The 25,242-nt window shown below is 45.3% G+C and overlaps 1 protein-coding gene across 2 annotated transcripts in view; it reads left to right on the top strand.

Moving 5' to 3' along the window:
• The first annotated feature begins 1,750 nt into the window (after positions 1 to 1,750).
• ramp1 (receptor activity modifying protein 1) overlaps positions 1,751 to 25,242 on the top strand; it is a 133,302-nt gene continuing 109,810 nt past the window's right edge. The window contains exon 1 of one of the 2 annotated variants that reach the window (XM_039755318.1): positions 1,751 to 2,503. In XM_039755318.1, the coding sequence (XP_039611252.1) occupies positions 2,446 to 2,503 (58 nt within the window). In that variant the 5' untranslated portion in view covers positions 1,751 to 2,445. Of the gene's footprint in view, positions 2,504 to 19,813; positions 19,888 to 25,242 lie in introns of those variants that run through there. The other variant, XM_039755317.1, reaches the window with a different exon arrangement.

Here is a 25,242-nt window from a genome sequence, read left to right as displayed (position 1 = left end):
GACATATGGATTGCTTACAAAAAGGCCTCTATATATTGCTAGAAAGTTAAATAGGAAAGACACTTCATAAAGATACACATACTGTATACATACAAATACAGACTGAAGGATATAAAATGCAATATAAGATAAATATGAAAGGCAGTGTGTAAAAGAAAGTTAGAGAGATAGAAAAGGTTTTGAATAAAAATAAGAGATATTGATACTGTATAAAAATAAAAACTGATGCGAAAGGCACTATATAATAGAGAGATATGAATAGCACTGTATGATAGATAGATGCCTACAAATTAAAGGCTCTTATAAATATTAGGTAGAAATTTCTATGCGAAAGGCACTGTATAAAATATAGATAGATAGGTAGTGTGGTGTAGTGGCTAAGGATTCAGATCGAGTCACCTCACCTGGCTGTGCTCCAATGGGAAAAACAAAAAAATGGAAGCACAGCATGCATCTCAAAGGTTGTAAGTCGACTTGAATAAAAGCATCAGTAAGCAATAGATACGATCTGAAAGGCACTATATAACTGACAAGTAGATATGGGAGGAATTAAATGCTACATTGACAGACCCGAAAGGTACTTTAAAAGAGACTGATGTAATATCATTGAAAGATATGGAAGTTAGTTAGATCTGAAAGGCACTATATGATTGCTCGATTTATATAATACTTGTCCAGTTACAGTCCGGGTGCAATAGTTGCAGAGGCTCCCCAAATTTTTAGTACAGCTTAACTCTGCCGAAGCCAATCAGTCCAACTCAGGGTCACACCATGGCGGGTTTAGCGCGTGCTGGCAGGTAGAGTCGGAGCTTGGGACTTTGAACTCAGAGGTAAAACTCGTTAGCCCCCACCAAAAACCGTTTTATCAGTATGTTGCCGAAGAGACTGGGTGTTTTCTTGGCGGGGCTGTCGTGATCGGCTGTGCTGAATGGGATTTGGAGTTGGGGGGCTCGGATCGGCCGCTGTCTGTCAAGGGGCGCGCGTGCCACGATCACCGAGGGGTAACCCAAATCCTCCCCCCAAAGTGCGCCTTGAGGTCTAATACTGCTGAATGCGCGCTCCCGAACTTTCCGCTTCCCCAACTCCGTTCGCGCTATGAACACCGCGGGCGTCGTTTTGGTAACTCGAGGAACGCGCTTATGACTCCGAGGGCTGGGGTGTCGGGGGATTAGTATACTGAAGGGTCGTTAGTGGTTGCAATAAATGATTGTGGAGTAACTGTTGGGGAATTGCAGTGGGTGTTTTGAGACCCTCGTCCCACTGAGTGCTGCATGTTAGAAGCCAAGAATCAAACTCTAAACAAGGCGACAGTCCAAGCTGGACGATTAAAATCCACGGGCACGAACGAGAGGAGAACACGCAAACCGCAGAAGGAAAACACTTCAATAATTAACTCACTTTAGACTGACGCCACCAAGCCAGTTGGTTGCATTTCATTCGTCTTTCCAATTGTAACACAGGCGACAAGTGACATGTTGGCGGTCACGCGGGGTTGTTTGAACCCACAGCCTCGGGGTTTGAGATCCACCGGGCTCCATTTACGTTAATCCGCTTCAGACTCCTGCCTGTTTGAACCACCCCGTCACATTCGGCTGTTGAACTAATTACGTTTTGTCATTTGTGTTTCCTCTGAGAACTTGTCACAGCACTCAGCGCCGTCGCTCACTGAAGGGCGCTATACAATAATAAAGTGACATTCGCGAGCCAGCAGCGCCACCCACTGCCCCGCCCAGCTCCAGGGCGACATTATTTTAATTGGCGACTCTAAATTGGTAGTCCTTCGTTGAACGGAGGTCGTCATTTACTGGAGTCGGCGGAGTTTCCAGCTCACCGCAGATCATTTTTTTTTCCTGGTTGACTGAATAAGCCCGAGCGGTAAATTCGTCCTCGGCATTTGCACAGCGGTGACCGCGAACGGACTGCGCTTGTCGCCTTTTCTGCGGCGGATGTCATAATAACCGGATAAACTTTTTTTTTGTTTTTTCGTCGCTTGATACTTTCGCTCTGTGTCTCCCTCGCTCATGCAAAGCGCGCCACCGCATCGCCCCGCAGCGCCCCCCAGTCTGCCCGCGCACAGCTGCCACTCGCCGCCTCTTCTTCTTCTTCTTCTTCTTCTTCTCCTCCTCCTCAGCGCGGCTTCCCTGCGACGCACCACAAATCTGTCAGGGCAGCTTGGCGCGGCAGGGGTGCGAGGTGCACGAGCAGAGCAGCGCTGACATTCTCGGGAACTCCGCAAGTTTTCGGTAAGGGTGGTCTCCTTCTGTTTCGTCACCCGGGACACCTTTTTTTTGCCCCTGAAACTTCCTCTACGTTAAATGAGGGGATTTCTGCTTGTCGGCACTTTGGATTTCGAGGAACGATGGATTTTAAAATGTTTCCTCCATATGGATTTTTATTTCTGATGTGACATTTTGCAGAAGACCATAACAAAAAAAAAGTGGTAACATGGCATTGGATCAGCCGCCGCTGTCGTCGAAGCAGGTGCTCGTTTGGTTTGTCATAGGTAAGTGTGGGGGTCCGGGCACCGCTGGGGGACTAGCATTGTGTGGGCGCGAGTGTTGAATTGTATATGGCATAATGAGTTACACCACATGCCCTCACTTAATCACTTCTCCTGCCGGTGCCCGCGGACAGTTGTTTTGCCCATTCACGTGGGTTTAAACACGGAGACCCCAAACCGGTCCGGCCCGATTCAGTAAGTCAGTGAGTGGGTCATGCGCGTCCAGTTGGAGATTCGGGCTCGGGATGTTTGGGGTGGTTCGGGGAGGTGGTGTAGCCGAACCCAGAGACCATAGGGTGCAAGGCAGGAACAACCCCAAGACAGGGCGCCAGTCCATGCCAAAAAATATCAAATTCGTAATGGCATAGTGCTGGGTGTTAAAGGGTTAAAAAATCAGAAGTTATGCTGCGTTATTCTCATTTAAAAACCGGGAGTCCATTAGAAATTGTACAAATTTGGATTGTCTGTTCACGTGGGTTTTAACGCGGAGACCCTAAGCCGGTTTGTCGCCAGTCAGTGAGCGAGCGAGCGAGCGAGTGCGCGTGCGTGCGTGAGTGAGTGAGCATGCGCGGAAATCTCCACCTTGATGAACGGCCGTCCAATTCGGGGTCGTCTTGTGCGCTCACAGCATTCGGGAATGGGCAGAAGACATTTAATGAAAGTGAAATGAAAGAAATAAGAGTGGCCGATTTGTAGACACAATTCTTGAAACTTAAAAGCGCACCTTTAGGAGAAGTGGCCGTGAACTTCCGCGCTCTTATAACAGGACGGCTCTTTAAACGCGTTTTATTGGGTTGTACGTTGGTCTCGTTGAACCGTCGCATCCCAAAGACACCGTTCGTTTTTGGAAGGACTCTTCGGGCTTTGAAAAGGTTCTTAATATTGGTTACGACATTTGGAGGCTGTGGCTTCAAATCCCACTACTGACACGGTGTGACCCTGAGCAAGTCACCACACCTGTCTGCGCTCCAAATGGAAAACGAGGCGAAAAAATCGTGAGCGGTCTCCCCAATACTCATATATGGGGGCGGATATTTGAGGAGTAAACCGCAAGACAATGATAAGATTTTTATATTAAGTACATTAAAGAACCATCAACAGCAAATCAAATCAGTAATACAGTGAACAATTATCACTAAAGCAAAGTTGAATAAATCGGACTCTGCAGCTGCCTGAATAAAAAAAAAAAACTTTAAAAAAAACGACCACTTCCGGTTAACGGAAATAGCGCAAAAGGTAGAAATTTAAGTTTAGTACCTCATACTTGTATGCAAACTTTGGTTGACCTCAATGAAAGCGTACCCAAGTTATTGTGTTTACGCACACAGACAGACACAACACACAGACAGACAGACAGACACTGACAGACACACACACAGACATAGACACACAGACATAGACACACGGACAGACAGACACTGACAGACAGACACTGACAGACACACAGACACACACACACACACACAGACAGACACACACACACACAATTCCAAAAATGGTATTTTCGGACTCAAGGAGGTCTAAAACGTATCTCGAAATCAAAATTTTGAACGATTACTATATAGGGTGGTCCAGATCTAATTATGCAACTTTTAATGCAATCCAGGAAAACAATACAAGACAAAGGAATTGTTCGAAATATCTTGTAATAAACGAAAATGGACTTGCGTTGAATTAATTCACTGATTTTCCATGTAATGTCCCACTTGTCCTCCATTCAGTTGCATACAGGCTCGGAGTAATAAGCTTAATAAGTTATAGCATAATGAAAATGGCCAAATTAGATCTGGACCACCCTGTACTATACTTAGTATACGAGAAAGTAAGAAAAGAAATCCATCGGACATGCGCTCACCACACCACGGAAAACCCTTTAAAAAAAAGGCCGTTAATTTTATGAAGTAAAACTGTTGAATAAGGAAGGCAAACAACTGTAAAATGTAAAACGTTAAAGTTCATCCATCCCGCTACACAGGGTCACGGGGGTCTGCTGGAGCCAATCCCAGCTAACACAGGGCGCAAGGCAGGAGCAAACCCCGGGCAGGGCGCCAGCCCACCACAGGGCACATACCCACACCAAGGACAATTTAGGATCGCCAGTTCACCGCACCTGCATGTCTTTGGACTGTGGGAGGAAACCCACGCAGACACGGGGAGGACATGAAACTCCACGCAGGGAGGACCCGTGAAGCGAACCCCAGTCTCCTAACTACGAGGCAGCAGAGCTTTGTTAACCCGTAAATTATATTATTTTTCTGTGAAATAAAGTTAACCACGACACCAAAAACAAGACAATGCCATTGTAGCGATCCCGGCTGAGTGATGGTCAGCTCTCAGGCTGATGGTTTCTGAATGTTTCTTACCGTTTCCGTGACCTTGTTTCATAAACACACCGTAAGAGCTATAAAGGCAAAGTACAAAATACAAAGCATGTAAATAACTGTACATAAACTTTTGTTTTACGCATAACAGTGATAAAGTAATACTTTGTTCACTTTTCAGCGAGGTGCTTGTTTGTTAACCCCATATGTCGCAATTTTCCTTTCCTATTCCCGGCAGAAACTGCCCAATTAATTATGTAAGCCAAAGACACCGAGTGACTTCTCAAACATCCCAGCCCTGCTGCAGCATCCCGTGTCCTTCACAGCCCTCACAAAGGAGATCGTATTCCACCTTCCATTTTACTGCACCAAGCGCTGCTGTTGGTTGGTTTCCTCCACCCACACTGCCACGCGCTCATTCTTTTAACTTTAAACTGCCAGCTTCCATTCATTTCACTCCGAATCATCAGATGCATTTGCTTTATGGAGCCGACATTTTACTTTTAATTAATGTGCACCCGAGGTAGAAAAAGTCTGTGTGGTCGCCGTACGCAGTAGGATGCAATTTTTCAGAACTTAAACATTTTCTGTTTTGTTTTTTTTTTCCCTTGAAAACCAATTTCTAAATTTGCATACAGCTCTGATATTTGCATAAGGTAACGCCCCCTATTGTTCTATTGTTCATGGTAAGCTGCATACCTTTGCACAGTGGGAGGAAAAAAAGAGAAAACGTAAGCAGATTTAGCAAACTTATTTTTCCTCGAGTGCTGAAGGATTTTTTTTTTTTTTGAGGTTATGGAAGTTGATTTATGGTGGGCTGTTTTTGATAAACTGGCCAACCCGTAGGACGCCATACACCACAAAAGCAAATGTCTCTTCTCCTCGAGACAACGCGCAGTAACTTCACTAAACCTTCAGTTCTTTTCAGTGCATACAATTAAATGGCGTGACGAGTTTGTTCTTGACTGTTGTAAGAGCCGTTTGCCTACTGTATATATTAGTGTATATGGGGGTCCTGTCCTTATAACCCCCACAAGCTGAGCTGGTTTGGTACATTCTAACGATTTCTTGTCCCTCTGACCACAGATTAGTCTCAGTTGGTGACGACGGTGAGGCTTGGAGGGCACGCGGTTTTACCTCAAGTGCCCATTAGTGTGCCTTACTGATCGCGCAGAGCCGTACACGTTAAGAGCGCACTGAAGGCGAAGTCAAGCATCTTTAAATATAGAAAGAAGAAAAGCCAAGTTTACAGAAATACATTTATACTTTTTTGCCTTTTATTCTACGTGTTTTTTGTTTATTCTTGCGTGGACTGTTTATTGTGAATTTTCACTTAATCTTTTAAAACGAACTTTTACACTGAGATTTCTTTCGGCCCGCTGCTCGATCCCGCCTTACGCACCAGCAGCTGCAACTGTTTTACCGGCGCACACTGTGGTGGCCTGTCGGTGACACTGGCGGCGTGTTTTTGATGACTTAATGATTGGATTATTTATCACGGAGCTGGCATTTCAGCTTGTGGTTAAAGTTGCACTTCTACTGTAATATCCTGAAAAAATTCTTGTATAATATACTGCTTGAAAACGTTATACTGTAGAGCGGGGTCACCAACTCCGGTCCTGCAGAGTCCCCCGGTGGCTGCAGGTTTTCATTCTAACGCTTGCAAGATGACAGGCGGCAGTGGCGCAGCTCGGGACGGACGGACGGGCGGGCGGGCGGATCGCGCAGCACATTCTTGGCCAAAAGGCTCAACACAATTCGGCTTTGGAAAAAATATCAGACATGAAGGGAAAAAGTCAAACTCTCTGATTTTTATCTATAAATGCTTGAAAAATAATTTTCTGTGACGGCATCAGGCACGGCAGTTAATAACAAAATAAACGTAAACGTAAACCGATAAGAATCTCAAGGAAGATAAACAACTCATTTATAAGGTCGAATTTCGTTTCGCTATCAATCCCAATGCCTTCTTACTCTGCGCACCTCTCACTTGGACACTCCACTAGTTTTTGTTTTCGCCGCGTAATTCTATTAAACTAATAATCAGAATGCGGCTTATCAGTGCGTCTATACTACACTCTTGTCTAGTTGATGCTTATAAATAATTATATGTGAAAAATTATTGCTGTTTCTCTATACGATATATGAATAAATGTATGCAAAATTGATCTTAACTTATCTCTATATGTCATTTTAATTTTCTATTTAATTAGGTTAACATATTGTAGCGACCCGTGGTTGAGTCTTACAGTTTTTAGAGCCGAACTTCTGCCGTGCTCTTCTCCCAAGCTGTCGGCTAGCGGACTGCCAGCGTTATGCACGCAGCTGTACCCAGCTCTTTAAGTAGCGAGATCTCGTATCCCATACACCGCACGACTCCGAGTGTCTCGGCAATAACTGCTTAGATGAAATCTTAGCAATACACAGCTCTGCCCTGTTGTATTTCTTTATTAGAGCAGATAGTCAGAAAACAAAGCTCAATCTCATTGCAAAGCCATTGCCAAGGTCATTAACGAAGCCATCTTTCTCATTGATGGTAACTATTTACAATTTAATAACCCCGGACGGCAATAACCCAACCCACCCCACCAGTTGAGCACAAACACATACATCACTTATAACAGGAAAAACAATTCGATTACCTTGTTAATTTAACACAACAATAAGCTTTTACATCAATTACCCACAATGCATCACGCCGCCAACGCTGGCTGCCGGGTCACTACAATATTCAGATATGTTGGAAGGCCGCCACAAACTCGAGCTCCGCCACTGACACGCGGGCCTCAAAAGCTGGGGCGGCGGCGGCGGTCACCCCACTCATGGCCCCCACTTTCTAACGCGGGCCCCTAGACCGGGATCTCTAGCGGGCCCCAGTTAAGGGTTAAGCCAGTGGTTCTCAAACTGAGGGGTGCGAAGATGTGAAAAAAGAAAACAAGAATCGAAAATATGAAAAATACAACTATTGAAACCGAAACAAATTCCATTCTGATACTAGAAAAATAAATATAGAGTTAGATAAATGTCGATAACAGTTAAGTAGGTATAATAAAATATGTATCTATGATATATCATTAATTAAAAAAGAACAAATCGCTATTAGTGGGCTCAAAAAAACGTTAAAACTGTTATGAAAACTCGGGTCGCAAAAAAGGGTGAGAAACGCTGGGTTAAGGAAAACCTGATGCCCAATAGGATTTAAATGGAGGAATACAATTTAGTTGAAGATCCGTACGGTTCCGCGATGCGTAGTTTTCCATGTACTCCGGCATTTTTGATTTGCTTTTCTAATGTAGGGTTTCCTATAGGAAAATTTCCGACTAAAATAATGGCGGTTGTCACAGGCCTCAATTTTCTTGCAAAAGGCCGGAAATGACGTCTTTCTGAAAATGGCGGCAATGTTGAAAAAAATCGAAAATTTCACTTTAACTCTTTATATCTGCAGAGATAAGTGACGTAAATGTTTACTTTTTTTGTAGTATTTCTTATTTAATAATGTCTAAAACCATGTATAATTTATTTAAGTTTATTGTTTATAATATTTATAAATAAAGAATATATAAAACTATATGACACCAAAGTCACCAGTGGAGAGGTCTACGTTTTATTTGGATTTATAAAATGTCAAAGCGAGAAAGTTGTAGAAAAATGTATGTAGAAATTATTTTTTGATATTGTTTTTAGTTTTCAAAATATTTTATGCTGAAGCTGACACTCAATGCTGTAGGATCAGTTCTTGCTTTCTGTTCATACGTTTTGTTTGTGCGTAATATCTGCTCATCCCACGCCGGACCCCCTGGCTAGAGTCCTGTCAACCCCCCCTTGTGGGGGCCATGGCTCCACTTGCCACCCCCAAACGCCACTCTTGCATCGGAGAACAATAGAAATCTGTCTATCCATCCATCCCCTAACCCGCTGAATCCGAATACAGGGTCACGGGGGTCTGCTGGAGCCAATCCCAGCCAACACAGGAGCCAATCCACACACACAAACACACCAAGCACACACCAGGGCCAATGTAGAATCGCCAATCCACCTAACCTGCATGTCTTTGGATTGTGGGAGGAAACCCACGCAGACACGGGAGAACATGCAAACTCCACGCAGGGAGGACCCGGGAAGCGAACCCGGGTCTCCTAACTGCGAGGCAGCAGCGCTACCACTGCGCCACCCACGAAATCTGTCTATTATAATAAAAAAAAAATTGGGTCGAGACGTGATCATCTCGGAGAGTCGCTTAGAAGTCCCGCTGCTGTACAGACGTTTAAATGATCGCCGCTCAGCACGACAAGCACAGAGACAGCAGCTGATCCATCCGCCTCAGAGACGTGTAGTGGCTGGCGTGAAGTGCGCCCCCCCATGGGCAGTGGGTGGGCGAGTGAAGCGAGCCGGGGTCTTTGCCCCCTAATCTTATATATAAACGTCTATGCGTGGAAGTGTCTGTCCGGCCCGAAAGTGAGAGGCGGAGTCGGGGTAAGAGCTCCGCCTCCGAGGAAAGCGTGTCAGCAAAACGGCATCCCTTTTAGCGTTCCTCCCGCCGCGAGGCCAGCGCATCAGCAAAGTGAATCCTCCTGGCAGAGAGAGACGCCCCGAGTAGTTCCTTTCAATCACCTGACATCTCTGCATTTCCAAGTTTTTTTTCTGACGATTTCAATGCTTTTTACAGCACCGGCTTACACAGCTAGTTCGAATATAAATCTAATCGATCTCCTGTTATGTTCATTGTTGGGGGTCTTTCCTCCTTGCTCAGTGGATTTGCTCGGTTTTTGACTTGTAAAACACGGTGTAAATGTGAGCTTCTTCCATTGTGCTGTGACCAGAATGAAGACGTGTTTGGCCATCACCTCTGCCTTATAACGTCAGGAAAGACCTCCAAAAACTCAAAGAAAAAAAATGGCGGTAGGAGGTTTTTCCGTTGCACGTGAGTATTTTGTAATCGACATCTGTAGGCCTATCATTGATAGGCAGCGTGGCACGATTAGCCTGGCCAAGGGAGAAATTGATGTCCAGGTGACCAGAATAACTTCCGTCCATCCATCTATCAACTCACTATATCCTAACTACAGGGTCACGGGGGTACGCATGAGCCAATCCCAGCCAACACAGGGTGCAAGGCAGGAAACAAATCCCGGGCAGGGCGCCAGCTCACCGCAGGGCACACACACACACACACACTAGGTACAATTTAGAATCACCAATGCCCCTAACCTGCATGTCTTCGGACTGTGGGAGGAAACCCACGCAGGCATGGCGAGAACATGCAAACTCCACGCAGGGAGGATTCGGGAAGTGAACCCAGACGGGTCTCCTAACTGCGAGGCAACAGCGCCACCCACTGTGCCACCGTGTCACCCTCACAAGATTATATCTTATTCAAAATTTAGAATCCTAAATTACAGGATCAGGGCTCATCCAGTATTAAGATAAAATTTTAGGTTAGGATTCACGTATAAAGTTCAGATCTTTAAACTGGAGGATTAGGGCTGGTCTACAAATTTCTAAACGTTTTCTAAAGGATTAGGGCTGATCCACTGAGGTAAAACCTTAAATTAAAGAGCCACAGCTCGTCTGTAAAGTTATAATCCTAAACTGTAGCATCTATACAGTGTTGTTAAAGGATTAGGGCTCATCTGTAGAGTTCCAATCTTTAAATCACAGAATTAGCGCTCGTCGATAAACGGGCAACTTTATACGATAGAAGAAGGGCATGGCCGTCATTTTTTAAGCTTTCATCACAAGATTAGGGCCCGTTTCTAAAGTTATCGGACTTTGTTGCAGGGTTCATCCCCTGAGTTATAATCTTTAATTGCAAAATTAGGGTTCAGTCCATCATCGTAGTCCAACCTGCTACTGTATCTCCTAACACAGGGTCATGGGAGCCAATCCCAGGGCGCAGGGCAGGAACAAACCCCGGGCAGGGCGCCAGCCTACCGCAGGGCACACACACCGACATACCAAGCACACACTAGAGACAATTTAGGATCGCCAGTTCACCTGACCTGCATGTCTTCGGACTGTGGGAGGAAACCCACGCAGACACGGGGAGAACATGCAAACTCCACGCAGGGAAGACCTGGGAAGCGAACCCAGACGGGTCTCCTAAATGCGAGGCAGCAGCGCTACCCACTGTGCCACCGTGCCTCTGTCAATTAGGGTTTGTTTATAAATGTATAAACTTTAGTTGCAAGATCAGGACTGCTAGTCAAAAGAACTATTTCAATTTCTTGTTCTCCTCTGTTAGTTTCTTCATTTAGATCTCAGTTGCAATGGTGTCAGCAGTGGGATATCCTTCACAAAGAAAGTGACAGAGAGTGCGGCGTTTACTCCGTGGCCCTGTTAGATCCCGTGACTGCACCGTCCCAGAAATGACAAAGATGGCATTGAGACGCCGTCTCCACCAATGATTATGGGATGCGAGGAGACCACAAGGTGTCATGTCAGGAGAGCTCATAGTGAGGGACAGGCAAGGCCAAAACCAAAAAGATTGAAGTGAAGTCAGAGAGAGAAGGAAGTCCAAACCAAAATGAAACGCAGCGCTGGGCCTACGTGGAGGTTGACTGCGCTAGAAGATTTTATCCACGGAGAGATGACACTCCATTGTGGAGCCTCGATATCTACAGCAGAACTTCTGCCAGGTTTGGATTTGCAATACGGCCAACCCCTAGGGCGCAGCAGTCGGGGGGGCGTTTATAAGAAATAACAACCAAACATTGAGTACGAGGGTGGTATACCGTGTCAGCCATCATGAATGGAGTGAGAAGTCAAGCAAAATGACGCCTTTTATTGGCTAACTAGAAAGATTAGAATATGCAAGGCTTTGGTGGCAACTCAGGCCCCTTGTAATCAAATCAAAATCAAATGATCATCAAATAATCAAAATGAAATCAAGTACACATCTCGCCTGAAGAATGGGCCTGAGTTGCCTCGAAATCTTGCATATTCTAATCTTTCTAGTTAGCCATCCATCCATTTTCCAACCCGCTGAATCCAAACACAGGGTCACGGGGGTCTGCTGGAGCCAATCCCAGCCAACACAGGGCGCAAGGCAGGAACCGATCCTGGGCAGGGTGCCAACCCACCGCAGGGCACACACAAACACACCAAGCACACACTCGGGCCAATGTAGAATCGTCAATCCACCTAACCTGCATGTCTTTGGATTGTGGGAGGAAACCCACGCAGACACGGGGAGAACATGCAAACTCCACGCAGGGAGGACCCTAGAAGCGAACCCGGGTCTCCTAACTGCGAGGCAGCAGCGCTACCCACTGCGCCACCATGCCGCCCAGGGGTCATTTTGCTCAAAGAAACATTTACAAATTTTTCAGTATTTGAAACCCTGCTCTGGTACCATGAAAAAAGTCACATTCTTGGTACTGACCCCATGGTGAAAAACCTGCTATATGACCAGAATAACACCACTTTATTACACCATTTTGTTTTCCTTGAAATACCGTGAGAACCGTTTTGTCCCATGGACGACACAGTAGGAAGTGTTTGGGGCACGTTTTCCGCGAAATGCCCTTCTGTTTTTGTTGCATGCCAAAAGTTTTTCTTTCTTCCGTCGCCAATCTCGAACACATGACTCCGGAACACCGAACTTGCGACCTGCTGCCTGTTTTCCTATCTTCTCTGCTTCCAAAATCACTTTTAGTTTCTCTCCCACCGTGAAGGAGCCGAGCGTATCTAACTGCTGGTTAGAATGAAAACCTGCAGCCACTGCAGCCCTCCAGGACCGGAGCTGGCGACCCCTGGTGGAACTCACAACCGTTCTTGAGGATGTGTTAACTGGGCACATAGCCTTCTCGCCACAGTAACATGACTGGCAGGAACCTGTCATGTCTTCACCTCACTAAATGGCAGGATACATTGGCACTGGACTGGCTTCATGCCGGATCCTTCCTACTATTCCAAGTAGGGTAGCATGAAAGACCCCCCGAAAGCAGATCAATCCGAATGTTGACATCGGAGCACACCAGACCGACCCGTGTAGGCGCACACATGGAAACCCGCTTATGTGCGTTGCTCTCTGCAGATGTGCGCCTGATGGTTTTTCATAATCTGTTGGCGTGGGTGTCACTTCAGTAGACCGGAGGCTTTGAGCCGACACTCGTCTGTCGTTTAGGTTTGTGTTATAAAAGCAGATCGATTGATTATCGATTTCAGGAAGAAGTCTTCTTGGTCTTTCGTTAAGGATGCATGTTCATATTTTGTCAACAGTCCTGTTTTTGGCTTTGTTTTGTTTTATGGAACATTGTGAATTGCCTCCATATTCTTGTTGCCCTTCGCCCCAGGGTTCCTCCCCAGGCTGAGGTGCAGATCCATGTGTCGTGTCCTTCTTGTTCATCATTGAGCTCTTTATTTATATTATTGTACTTTTGTTCACGGTTCGCTGTGTTTGCTTCGCCTTTGTTATGCTCCAATCATTTTGTGGGTGGTCCAGGGGGACTGTGACGGCCATTCCAGAAGAACATTGTACTTCTCCCTCTGCATGAATGCCTTTGTAGATTTTGAACTGTGTTTTGGGTCCTTGTCTTGTTGGAATATCCAACCCCTGCTTAAGTAACTTCAACTTTGTGACTGATGCGTGAACATTATCCTGAAGAATTTGTTGCTATTGGGTTGAATTCATCCGACCCTGGACTTTAACAAGCGCCCCAGTCCCTGAACTGGCCACACAGCCCCACAGCATGATGGGACCTCCACCAAATCTGACAGGAGGTAGCAGGTGTTTCTCTTGGAATGCGCTGTTCTTCTTCCGCCATGCAAAGCGCTTTTTGTTATGACCAGATAACTCCATTTTTGCCTCATCAGTCCAAAGCAGAATGAATCTGGCTTGTCTAAATGAGCATTGGCATAAAACAAGCGACTCTGTTTGTGGCGTGAGTGCAGAAAGGGCTTCTTTCTCATCACCCTGCCATACAGATGTGCTGAATTGTAGAACGATGTACAGATACACCGCTCTATAAATCTGGGGGGTCTGTCACAGCACGTGGCGGTTCATTGTGAACACGTTTGGGAGTCGGTGAGTTCTTGTGTGATTTACTGGATTTTGGACTTTGTATCCGGATTCTGTACTGGGACTGCGCTTGCTTTGGATTGCAACTCCTTTTTTGCCTCTTAAGCTCCACAGAGCTTCTTTTAAGTCACAGAGCATTGTGCGAAGATAAAGCTTTTTCAATGCAGCAGAACCCACCAATCATATCAATCCTTTCCTAAACAGGCATTTGCAGACCAATCAGCTATTCTGTATTTACGCGCGAACTGGGAACTGCGCACGCGCAAGATCAAGGCGCGTAGTTGAAGGCGATTTGCGTTTGATACGTCAGTAGTACGACGCGTGTGTATCTCGTTTAACGTAAACTTCCTCAAAATAAATATTTTGTTAAGAGAGCATCACACTGATAATACCAAAAGCGTGGAAGTAGACGTTAAATCCCCCTAGAGGACGTAGAGATGTTATTCGGGAGATCGATACCGAGAGACAAGGATGACGATAAAAGCAAAATGTGCAAGGTAAGCCAACAGTTACGGTGCATAAGCTGTCAGGGATGCCAGGGGCTATGACCCGGCCGGGACGCCAGGAGGGACCGGAAGAGGGTCAGAGCCCGGCCTGGATCACGTGGGGTGCGCCTTCCGGGTTGCTTTGGGAGCCACGGGTCAAGGGCTTGGAAGCTCTTCCCTGTAGGGGCCCGTGGCCACCGCCAGGAGGCGCCCCAATGCCTTGGGGATTTGTTTCCCCAGCACTCCTGCCACACCAGGAAGTGCTGGGGGGAAGACTTAGGACGGTGCCCGGGGAGCAGCCGGGAGGACAGCCGACACTTCCGCCACGCTGGGGCGTGGCCAGAAGATTGCCGGGAACAACTGGGGCTCATCCGGGTCCTCCATAAAAGGGGCCGTCTCCCGTCATTCAGGGCTGGAGTCGGGTGGAAGGAGGACGAAGCAGTGGAGAGTGGAGGCGGCCCGAAGAAAGGCATTGTGGCCAGGACTTTTGAGTGTTTGGGGTTTGTGCACGTGACTGGGTCTTTGTGACCATTGTTTGGGGTCTTGGTGACCCAATATTGTAAATAATTTGTAAATAAACGTGTGGTGGTGTCATAACAACATGTCCGCCTGTCTGTGCCCGGGTACCGTTCACAGCGCTTAAAGCTGTTCACGTAACATTCAGCAGCAGAAGTAAAATACGCGGGGATTCAACTGAGTTATCGTATGTGGGAGCAGGTGTCAAAGTGGTGGTCGACAGCGTTGTGACAGGGCCGCCATCAAGTGTAAAAGGTGTTGTATAAACTACACGCGCAATAAAGTACCTCGTGATATGAGTGGCCCTGGCGTCTGCTTTTGGTTTGGTTTGGTTCTTTAAAGCGTCCGATGTATGAGCAGAGTGAACGTGTTCATGTACTGCGTTGGGATACCGCGATAGCCCGCCTCCCCACGTTCTTTCTTGGGAGAATCTGACCTTCCCAATTTTCGAGCTTTATTTAAAACGAGAAAGCACCTGATATAACACGATTACAATTCTTCTTCTTTTTTCGGGTGCTCCCGTTAGGGGTGGCCACAGGGGATCATCTTCTTCCATATCTTTCTGTCCTCTCCATCCTGCTCTGCCACGCCCAACATCCGGTTGGATTCCTTCCTCTTTTTCTCTGACAGCTCTGTCCTTAGCATCCTATTCCCAATATACTCCGCATCTCTCTTCTGCACATGTGCAAACCAACGCAATCTCGCCTCTCTGAATTTGTCTCCCAATCGTCCAACTTGATCCTGTCCAACCTCGTTACACCCAATGCAAATCTTAGTCTCTTTAACTCTGCTACCTCCAGCTGTTTCTCACGCTTTCTGGTCAGTGCCACCGTCTCCAACCCCATGTAACATAGCTGGTCTCACCACTGCCCAATAGACATTCCCTTTCACTCTTGCTGATGAGTAAATTAATTAAAATATCGACGCTTTCTGTCATGTAAGTATCGTTAGCGGTACTGTGGTGTACTTTTTTGTAATTTCACAGATTTAAACGCGTTCATGTAAATAAGATTAACTTTTATATTAAGAGCAATTTATGATATTTGACTTGGAGTTAGGATATAAATATGCAGTAGTACGGTAGCAACCGTAATGTACGGTAGTTATTTTTCATTATCAGTCTGCCCGAACCACACAACTAAATGTCAGACTCCGCCCATGGCCGACGTGAAACACCAACTTCCGGGATGCTGACCGCTGCGCCACCATCGTTTGTCATTCCGAGTTTATAAAAAGGGTGTCCTTCAGTGTCTTCGTATCGACTCCCCCACCCACCGGAGTGTTTACGGCTTGTTCCTGTCATACTGCATTCCAGATGACAGCGTCTGATTACCTGCGGCATTGCAGTCTTCGGGCAATGAAACGTATACCTTGGGTGTGAAGTTTCAGGTCGGCTTTAAAAAGACCGCAGCAAAGTTGTAGGGATTGGGCAGCAGCGCGTATGTAAGCGAGCGCAGAAGTAGAAGGGGGTACAGTGTGGGGCGTCCCATCGTAAAGCGGGAAAGAGCGCAAATGACAGAAGATAGATATGAAGGGCACTATATAATTATGAGAGGGGACAGTGTGTGAAAAACTCTATATAATTAATAGAAACGGCAAGAGAGGACACTAAACATACAGCGTTATAGATAGTCATGAAAGGCACTGTATAATTAATAGAGAGATAATGAGGGGTCACAATACAGTATAATAGTTTGATATAAAAGGCACTATATAATTATTAGAGAAAGCAAGGGAGAGAGGGTCACTATACAGTATAATATATAGATATGAAATCCATCCATCCATCCATCCATCCATCCATCCATTTTCCAACCCGCTGAAGAAATGCGCTGTATAATTGATAGAGAAAGCAACAGAGAGAGGTGGCACTATAAAATATAACAGAGAGGAAAAGCAAATGTCTAAATTAATAGAGTGAGCAAGAGGAGACACTATATAGTGTTATAGATAGCTATTAAAGGCACAATATAATACAGTGGTGTGAAAAACTATTTGCCCCCTTCCTGATTTCTTATTCTTTTGCATGTTTGTCACACAAAATGTTTCTGATCATCAAACACATTTAACCATTAGTCAAATATAACACAAGTAAACACAAAATGCAGTTTTTAAATGATGGGTTTTATTATTTAGGGAGAAAAAAAAATCTAAACCTACATGGCCCTGTGTGAAAAAGTAATTGCCCCCTGAACCTAATAACTGGTTGGGCCACCCTTAGCAGCTATAACTGCAATCAAGCGTTTGCGATAACTTGCAATGAGTCTCTTACAGCGCTCTGGAGGAATTTTGGCCCACTCATCTTTGCAGAATTGTTGTAATTCAGCTTTATTTGAGGGTTTTCTAGCATGAAGCGCCTTTTTAAGGTCATGCCATAGCATCTCAATTGGATTCAGGTCAGGACTTTGACTAGGCCACTCCAAAGTCTTCATTTTGTTTTTCTTCAGCCATTCAGAGGTGGATTTGCTGGTGTGTTTTGGGTCATTGTCCTGTTGCAGCACCCAAGATCGCTTCAGCTTGAGTTGACGAACAGATGGCGGACATTCTCCTTCAGGATTTTTGGTAGACAGTAGAATTCATGGTTCCATCTATCACAGCAAGCCTTCCAGGTCCTGAAGCAGCAAAACAACCCCAGACCATCACACTACCACCACCATATTTTACTGTTGGTATGATGTTCTTTTCTGAAATGCTGTGTTCCTTTTACGCCAGATGTAACGGGACATTTGCCTTCCAAAAGTTCAACTTTTGTCTCATCAGTCCACAAGGTATTTTCCCAAAAGTCTTGGCAATCATTGAGATGTTTCTTAGCAAAATTGAGACGAGCCCTAATGTTCTTTTTGCTTAACAGTGGTTTGCATCTTGGAAATCTGCCATGCAGGCCGTTTTTGCCCAGTCTCTTTCTTATGGTGGAGTCGTGAACACTGACCTTAATTGAGGCAAGTGAGGCCTGCAGTTCTTTAGACGTTGTCCTGGGGTCTTTTGTGACCTCTCGGATGAGTCGTCTCTGCGCTCTTGGGGTAATTTTGGTCGGCGGCCACTCCTGGGAAGGTTCACCACTGTTCCATGTTTTTGCCATTTGTGGATAATGGCTCTCACTGTGGTTCACTGGAGTCCCAAAGCTTTAGAAATGGCTTTATAACCTTTACCAGACTGATAGATCTCAATGACTTCTGTTCTCATTTGTTCCTGAATTTCTTTGGATCTTGGCATGATGTCTAGCTTTTGAGGTGCTTTTGGTCTACTTCTCTGTGTCAGGCAGCTCCTATTGAAGTGATTTCTTGATTGAAACAGGTGTGGCAGTAATCAGGAAATTGAACTCAGGTGTGATACACCACAGTTAGGTGATTTTTGAACAAGGGGGCAATTACTTTTTCACACAGGGCCATGTAGGTTTGGATTTTTTATCCTAAATAATAAAACCATCATTTAAAAACTGCATTTTGTGTTTACTTGTGTTATATTTGACTAATGGTTAAATGTGTTTGATGATCAGAAACATTTTGTGTGACAAACATGCAAAAGAATAAGAAATCAGGAAGGGGGCAAATAGTTTTTCACACCACTGTATCAAGGTGGGGCACTATACAGTATAATAGATATATAGATATAAAAGACAATATATAAGAGACCAAGAATGAGGTGGCCTCTAGGCAGTATAATAGATATGAAAGGCACGGGTACTCCGGTTTCCTCCCAAAGTCCAGACATGCAGGTTAGGTGTGTTGGCGATTCTAAATTGTCCCGTGTGTGTGTGCGCGCGTGTGCCCTGCAGTGGGCTGGCGCCCTGCCTGGGGTTTGTTTCCTGCCTTGCGCCCTGTGTTGGCTGGGATTGACTCCAGCAGACCCCCATGACCCTGTGGTTGGGATATAGTGGGTTGGATAATGGATGGACTATTTAGTAACGCACGAAGGACACTATACAGTATAATAGAGTGATATAAAAGGCACTATATAATTTAATAGAGAGCATGTGAGAGGGGTATTATAAGATATAATAGAAGGGGATGGCAAGGAGAAAGAGAGGAGAGGTGTAATTAATAGAAAGAACAAGAGAAGGGGGGCATAATACAGTAAAATAGATATGAAAGGCACTATATAATTAACAGCAGGAGAGAGTGGAGCACTATACATATATATAGGAGACAGACAGATACATGAAAGGCAACATATAAGATGGTACTGCAGATAATAGCGTTTTTGTCTCTCATTCATCGTTGGCTTGTGCTAAAGCAGTTTTAACATGGACATACAGTGTGTTGTACTATGGGAAGGCACTTCAGACATTTGCCGATTCAATCCCCCCCGCTCTGTGGCTGTCCCACCTTAATTAAGAGACTTTCATGTTATAGCTTTTATAGTTTCCTCAAGATTTAATTCAGTATGAAGGACACTGTGCTGAATCGTAGGTTTGCACGTTCCTTCCCCACCACTAACCCGTCATGTCACCCCGCGTGAGTCACTTCACCTGTCGTTGCTCACACAGTGATAATAAAGAAATGAGCCGCCTATAATAAGCATTGAGCAGGTGTTTCTGCTGGAAAGGTGACAAGGAGCTCCAGAATATCTCACGCCGACAGATTCAGTGTACACCTTTGACAGACTGTCTTGTTGCTTGGTGGTTCTTCTCGAGTTCCTGTAATAGAAAAATGCAGACATGTAAACCATACCTGCCCATGTCTCGAGGGGGCCTTCTCAATGAAAGGCGCTAAACCGACTCGCCATCTGAGTCATCTCATCCATCAGTTCTCCGAGTATGAATGTGTTCACCATGGAGAGGCACTATACAGTAGCGGAGGTCTGCAGGTTCAGCCTCTAGCATTGACTGTAAGCTCATAAACAATTCATTTCAAACCCCACCTCAGTTCCAGCTGCAGGAATATGCAAAGTTCATCTTTATTTGTGCCAGACCTTGGCATCACGCTCAATATTGAAATCACAGGCTTGAACACTCGGTCATTGCCACTGGCTCCCTGCGTATGCATGTCAGGCACATCACCAGTCGGCGCTCACGGAGACCTGAATGTGGGAACCTCTTTGACGTACGTGAGTACTGCTTTATAACGTTAATCATGCAAAGTCGCTATATAATAGCAGAGGTTGTCAGAGTTAGTGTCCACCATTCACTCCCTGTCATTTTCCAACTATCCTATAGAGGGCGGCACGGTGGCGCAGTGTTAAGGAGACCTGCGTGGAGTTTGCATGTTCTCTCCCCCGTGTCTCTGTGGGTCTCCTCCCACAGTCCGAAGACATGCAGGTTAAGGGCATTGGCGGTCCTAAATTGGCCCTGGTGTGTGTGCTTGGTGTGTCATGCCGTCTGTTCCACTGGCATCGCCTGTGCTGCCACGTGAGGCACGTCACCAGTTAGTTCTCGCAGAGTAGATGTGTATATTCACAACTGTACTGTTACTTGTGGAAAGGCGCTATATGATGCCAGAGGCTGTCAGTCTTCACTGTTCACTCACCGTGAGCTCCTAAGCAGGTAAGCTTAGCCCCCCATATCCTCCAGCTGAAGGAACATGCCAAGTGAATGGGATTTAGTGTGAAAGGCACTATAATGTATTCAAACCAGTCACCTGAGATAATGGAAGCTTTGCTGTTCTGTACTCAAATGTGGCACTCGGTGCCGCGGCCAACCTGCCACGTTGTTCTGCCTGCCTCTGATGGAGGATCACAGGAATTGTCAGGTAGAGGGGTCTTGTCATCGGATTGGCTGACTCAGCTGTGAAATGGCCAAATGGACAAAATCCAAATCACGTGATGCGATATCATCTACTGTTCAATTCTGCTCCGTACTTGTAATATTTTTATACTGTATTGAGGATTTGTTCTGTTCTGTGTATCACATTGACCCCCTTCTTTTTGACGCCCACTGCACGCCCAACCTGCCTGTAAAGGGGTCTCTTGCATTTTTTTTTTTTCCCCAGCTTTTTTTGTGTGTGTGTCTCTTTAGAGAGTCAGGGCTGGGGGGCTGTCAAGTGGCAGCCCACTGCGGCACTTCTTGTGTGATTTTGGGCGCTAAAAAAATAAAATGTATTGTATTGTATTGTTGTAGTCTTTTAATTTGAATGTCGGTTTGGATAAAGGCGTCCACTGAGTAAAAATTGTAAATCGCTGCCTGGTACTTGGGCTGGCTCTTGCTGCCAGTAACGCCCAACTTCAAAAGGAGCTCCATCTGGGAGGTGGGCTTTTACATACAGTGGTCAGCCATACTTCCAAGGGGGCTTTCTGCTTTATGTGGTGTTGAGTGTCGTTCTGTCCAAGGGATTGGTGTCACACATAATGAACAAATGCTCTCCAGCCTAAACACATGACCCGACCTCCTGGAGCGCGAGTGCCAGTGTATTAAACTGGCAGCCGTCTGCTCTTTACAGGTGGACAGGTAGCGGTTTGTTTGTTCGTATCTGCCAGGCATTTCAGTCATGCGGAGTGGCAGCGTGGATAATTGTGCAAATGAGTCGAGTCTGCAGGAGTGCTCGGCCTCTAGGCGGTTGGCAGGATGGCACGCGGCACATGTGGCATCGCCATGGATGAAATGGTCAAGGGTGATTAAGAGTGTGACTTCTCTCAATGGCCTACAGGTGACTGGCGGAGCGGAGTTCTTCTTGTCTTGTGGGTTTCCTTTTGTTTTTTTTTTTTTTGAGCCATTTGGCGGTCATTTTTCCATCTGTTTATTTAGCCATCCAATGGAAGCGCTTCTTCCATGGCAATCGTGGAAACGCCGGGACCAACTTTAAATGAGATGAAGGGCACCGCATTTTAGAGTTTCTGTTTACTGGACTGGCTCGTTTGGCACGTGGAGGTAAAGCAGAGTGTCCAAAAGATGGCAGCACTGAGCGGGCCTTTACTTTGAATTGAACCCGGGTCTCCACAGCGACGAGAACGCACTGCGCTCTGCCACCTTTCATTATAAAACCGCCCATCATGTGATTCTGAAGTCTGAACACACACGTACCGTGTCCTGTGCAATTCTCAGTAGATGGCCGTGCAGTGGATGTGCTTTCATTACAGAAAAAATGTCTGGCCATCAGTAAAGCAGCCGCCAGGTGCATCTTGTGTGCCTAATCGTTCTCATTTTTCATCAATTAATTGCCTGATGTCAATGAAATTAACAAGAGGTGCACTAGAGGGGCAACAATGAGATGACCCCCCAAAACAGGAATGAATGGTCTAAAAGCTGGAGGGAGGCCACGGACATTTTCCTCTCCTCATCTGTTTTGTCACTTGTTTGGCATTTGGCTACGGTCCGCGTCACTACTGGTAGCATGAGGCCATACCTGGACCCTACCGAGGTGGCACAGGTAGGATGGCACATCAATACGTGCCTCCCTTTGCCAGAAGGTTTGCTGTGTCTCCCAGCACAGTCTCAAGGGCATGGAGGAGATTCCAGGGGACAGACAGGAGAGCTGGACAGGGCCCCTCGTCGAACTGTCCTTAACCCATCAGCAGGACCCACCGCTATCTGCTCCTTTGGGCAACAAGGAACAGGATGAGCACTGGCAGAGTCTTCAAAATGACCTCCAGTAGGCAGGCTGGGCCCTGGTGTGAATGTCTCTGACCAAACAATCAGAAACAGACTTCATGAGGGTGTCCTGAGGGCCTGACGTCCTCTAGTGGGCACCGTGGAGCGCGATTGGCATTTGTCATAGAATACCAGAATTGGCAGGTCCACCACTGGTGCCCTGTGCTTTTCATAGATGAGAGCAGGTTCAGCCTGAGCACACGTGACAGACGTGAAAGGGTCTGGAGAAGCCGTGGTGACATCGTTCAGCATGACCGGTTTGGTGGGGGGGGTCAGTGATGGTATATCTGGGGCAGCATATCCTTGGAGGGACACACAAGGGCACCGCAGGACTGCCAGTAGGTATCGGGATGACATCCTTGGCCCCATTGTCAGAACCTATGCTGTTTCCTCCTGGCCTCATGTGGTGAGAGGATGAAGGAGTTGATACCAATCAATCAATCAATCAATCAGTCAATCAACATTTATTTATATAGCACATATTCATACAAAAAAATGTAGCTCAAAGTGCTTTACAAAATGAATAGAAAAATAGAAGACACAATAAAAGATAAAAATAAGTCAACATTAATTAACATAGAATAAGAGTAAGGTCCGATGGCCAGGGTGGACAGAAAAAACCAAAAAAAAACTCCAAAGGCTGGAGAAAAAAAAATAAAATCTGTAGGGGTTCCAGACCACGAGACCACCCAGTCCCCTCTGGGCATTATGTTTCAGTCCATCCGGCGCCTCAGCCTGTCCAGGAGCTCAGTGATGCCCTGGTCCAGATCTAGGAGGAGATCCCCCAGGACACCATCCGTCTCTGGCATACAGACTACTGAGTACGACTGGGAGTTTCAATGACATTTCAGCCAAATGGAATCGCCTGCCACATCATTTTTTCCTTTTGATTTTCGGGGTCTCTTTGTTGTGTTAGGCGAGTTGTAGGCGGAGCCCTCACTCTGACTCCACCTCTCACTTCTGGGCCAGACAGACAGACAGACAGACAGACAGACGGACTTCCACGTGTAGACGTTTATATAGTACATAGTAATGAAACAGGACAAACTTTAAAAATCAATACACATTGGCACTGCATCTGATGGTGTTCAGCTCTGATGGGAGAGCGTTCCCCGCTTGGGAGAAAAGCCACTGGCCGTGATATCTTTGGCAATCAGCAGCTACATTCTAAAACACATGGAGCTCTGATCTCTCTCTCTCAAAAACATCAAACGTTACTCCTTAACAATCTGGCAGTGATGATGTCTGCTCTGCTGAACAAACAGGTATCGCTAGCTAAGTGGAGGTGAGGTGCGCTCCAACACGTGGCGAGAGGTGGGCCAACTTGAACAGAGGCTGGCGAGTGAATGAGGAAGGTCTCGGCCCACAGCCACTCCCTTGGATTTGCATAAATACACGTTTTTACCTGTATTGTGTGTTTTTTTTTTATTAATTTTATTACAATCCATACAAAGCAATCAAGTTTTTACCACCCCTGAGAGAGAGCAAGCAAGCCAAGCCGTGTTAAATTTTAAGGCTTGTAAACAAACCTAAATTAATAAATTCTCTGTGCTTCATGAACTTATTTTAAAATATTACTGATTAGATCCTGCCATGTTTTGAAAAAAGTCTGCACAGATCCTCTGAGTATTTGATTTTTTCCAATTTCAAATAATATAACACATCGGTTTCCCACTGACTTAAAAGAGGAGAGTTTGGGTTCTTCCAGTTTATCAGAATGAGTCTGCGTGCCAACAGTGTAGTGAATACAATCACAATTTGTTTGTCTTTCTCCACTTTAAGCCCCTCTGGAAGACCCCCAAACACAGCTGTTAATGGGTCAGGAGGGATTGTGAGTCCAAGGCTGTCTGAAAGGTAACTAATTTTTTTTTGTCCAGAATAATGTTAATTTGGTGCAGGCCCAGAACATGTGACCCAGTGAGGCTGGGACTTGGTTGCAACGTTCGCAGGTTGGCTCTCGCCCTGGAAACATTTTGGAGAGTTTTAGTCGAGACAGATGTGCTCGATATATAATTTTGAGTTGTATAATTGTATGCTTTGCGCATATGGAGCTCGAGTGAACTCTCTGCATTGCTACTTTCCACTCCTCTGCTGATATATTAATTGAGAGGTCATTTTCCCAGTGTCCTCTTGGATCTTTAAAAGGGAGGGATTGTAAAATGATTTTATATTTTGTAGAGATGGAGTCTAAATCCTTGAGATTGAGCAATATTTTTTCCAGCATGGATGAGGGTGCAAGATGAGGAAAATCTGGAAGGTTCTTTTTAACAAAGTTCCTGATTTGAAGATAGTGAAAGAAATGTGTAGCTGGATTGTTACCTGCATTGTTATCACTCTTTAATTTAATATTGTTCTTTATCAGTATGCTGCTGCTGGAGTGTGGGAATTTCCCCTTGGGATTAATAAAGTATCCATCTATCTATCTCTCTATCTCTTTATCTATCTATCTATCTATCTATCTATCTATCTCTTTATCTATCTATCTATCTATCTATCATATAGTGCCTTTCATATCTATCTATCTATCTATCTATCTATCTATCTATCTATCTATCTATCTATCATATAGTGCCTTTCATTCTATCTATCTATCTATCTATCTATCTATCTATCTATCTATCTATCTATCTATCTATCTATCATATAGTGCCTTTCATATCTATCTATCTATCTATCTATCTATCTATCTATCTATCTATCTCTATCTATCTATCTATCTATCTATCTATCTATCTATCTATCTATCTATCTATCTATCTATCTATCATATAGTGCCTTTCATCTATCTATCTATCTATCTATCTATCTATCTATCTATCTATCTATCTATCTATCTATCTATATCTATCTATCTATCTATCATATATCTGCCTTATCAT

The sequence above is a fragment of the Polypterus senegalus genome, chromosome 6 (genome assembly GCF_016835505.1).
Source record: "Polypterus senegalus isolate Bchr_013 chromosome 6, ASM1683550v1, whole genome shotgun sequence".
NCBI classification, from domain to species: domain Eukaryota; kingdom Metazoa; phylum Chordata; class Cladistia; order Polypteriformes; family Polypteridae; genus Polypterus; species Polypterus senegalus.
The sequence above is the reverse complement of the archived record's forward strand: the minus strand, read 5'-3'. Positions and strand labels throughout refer to the sequence as shown.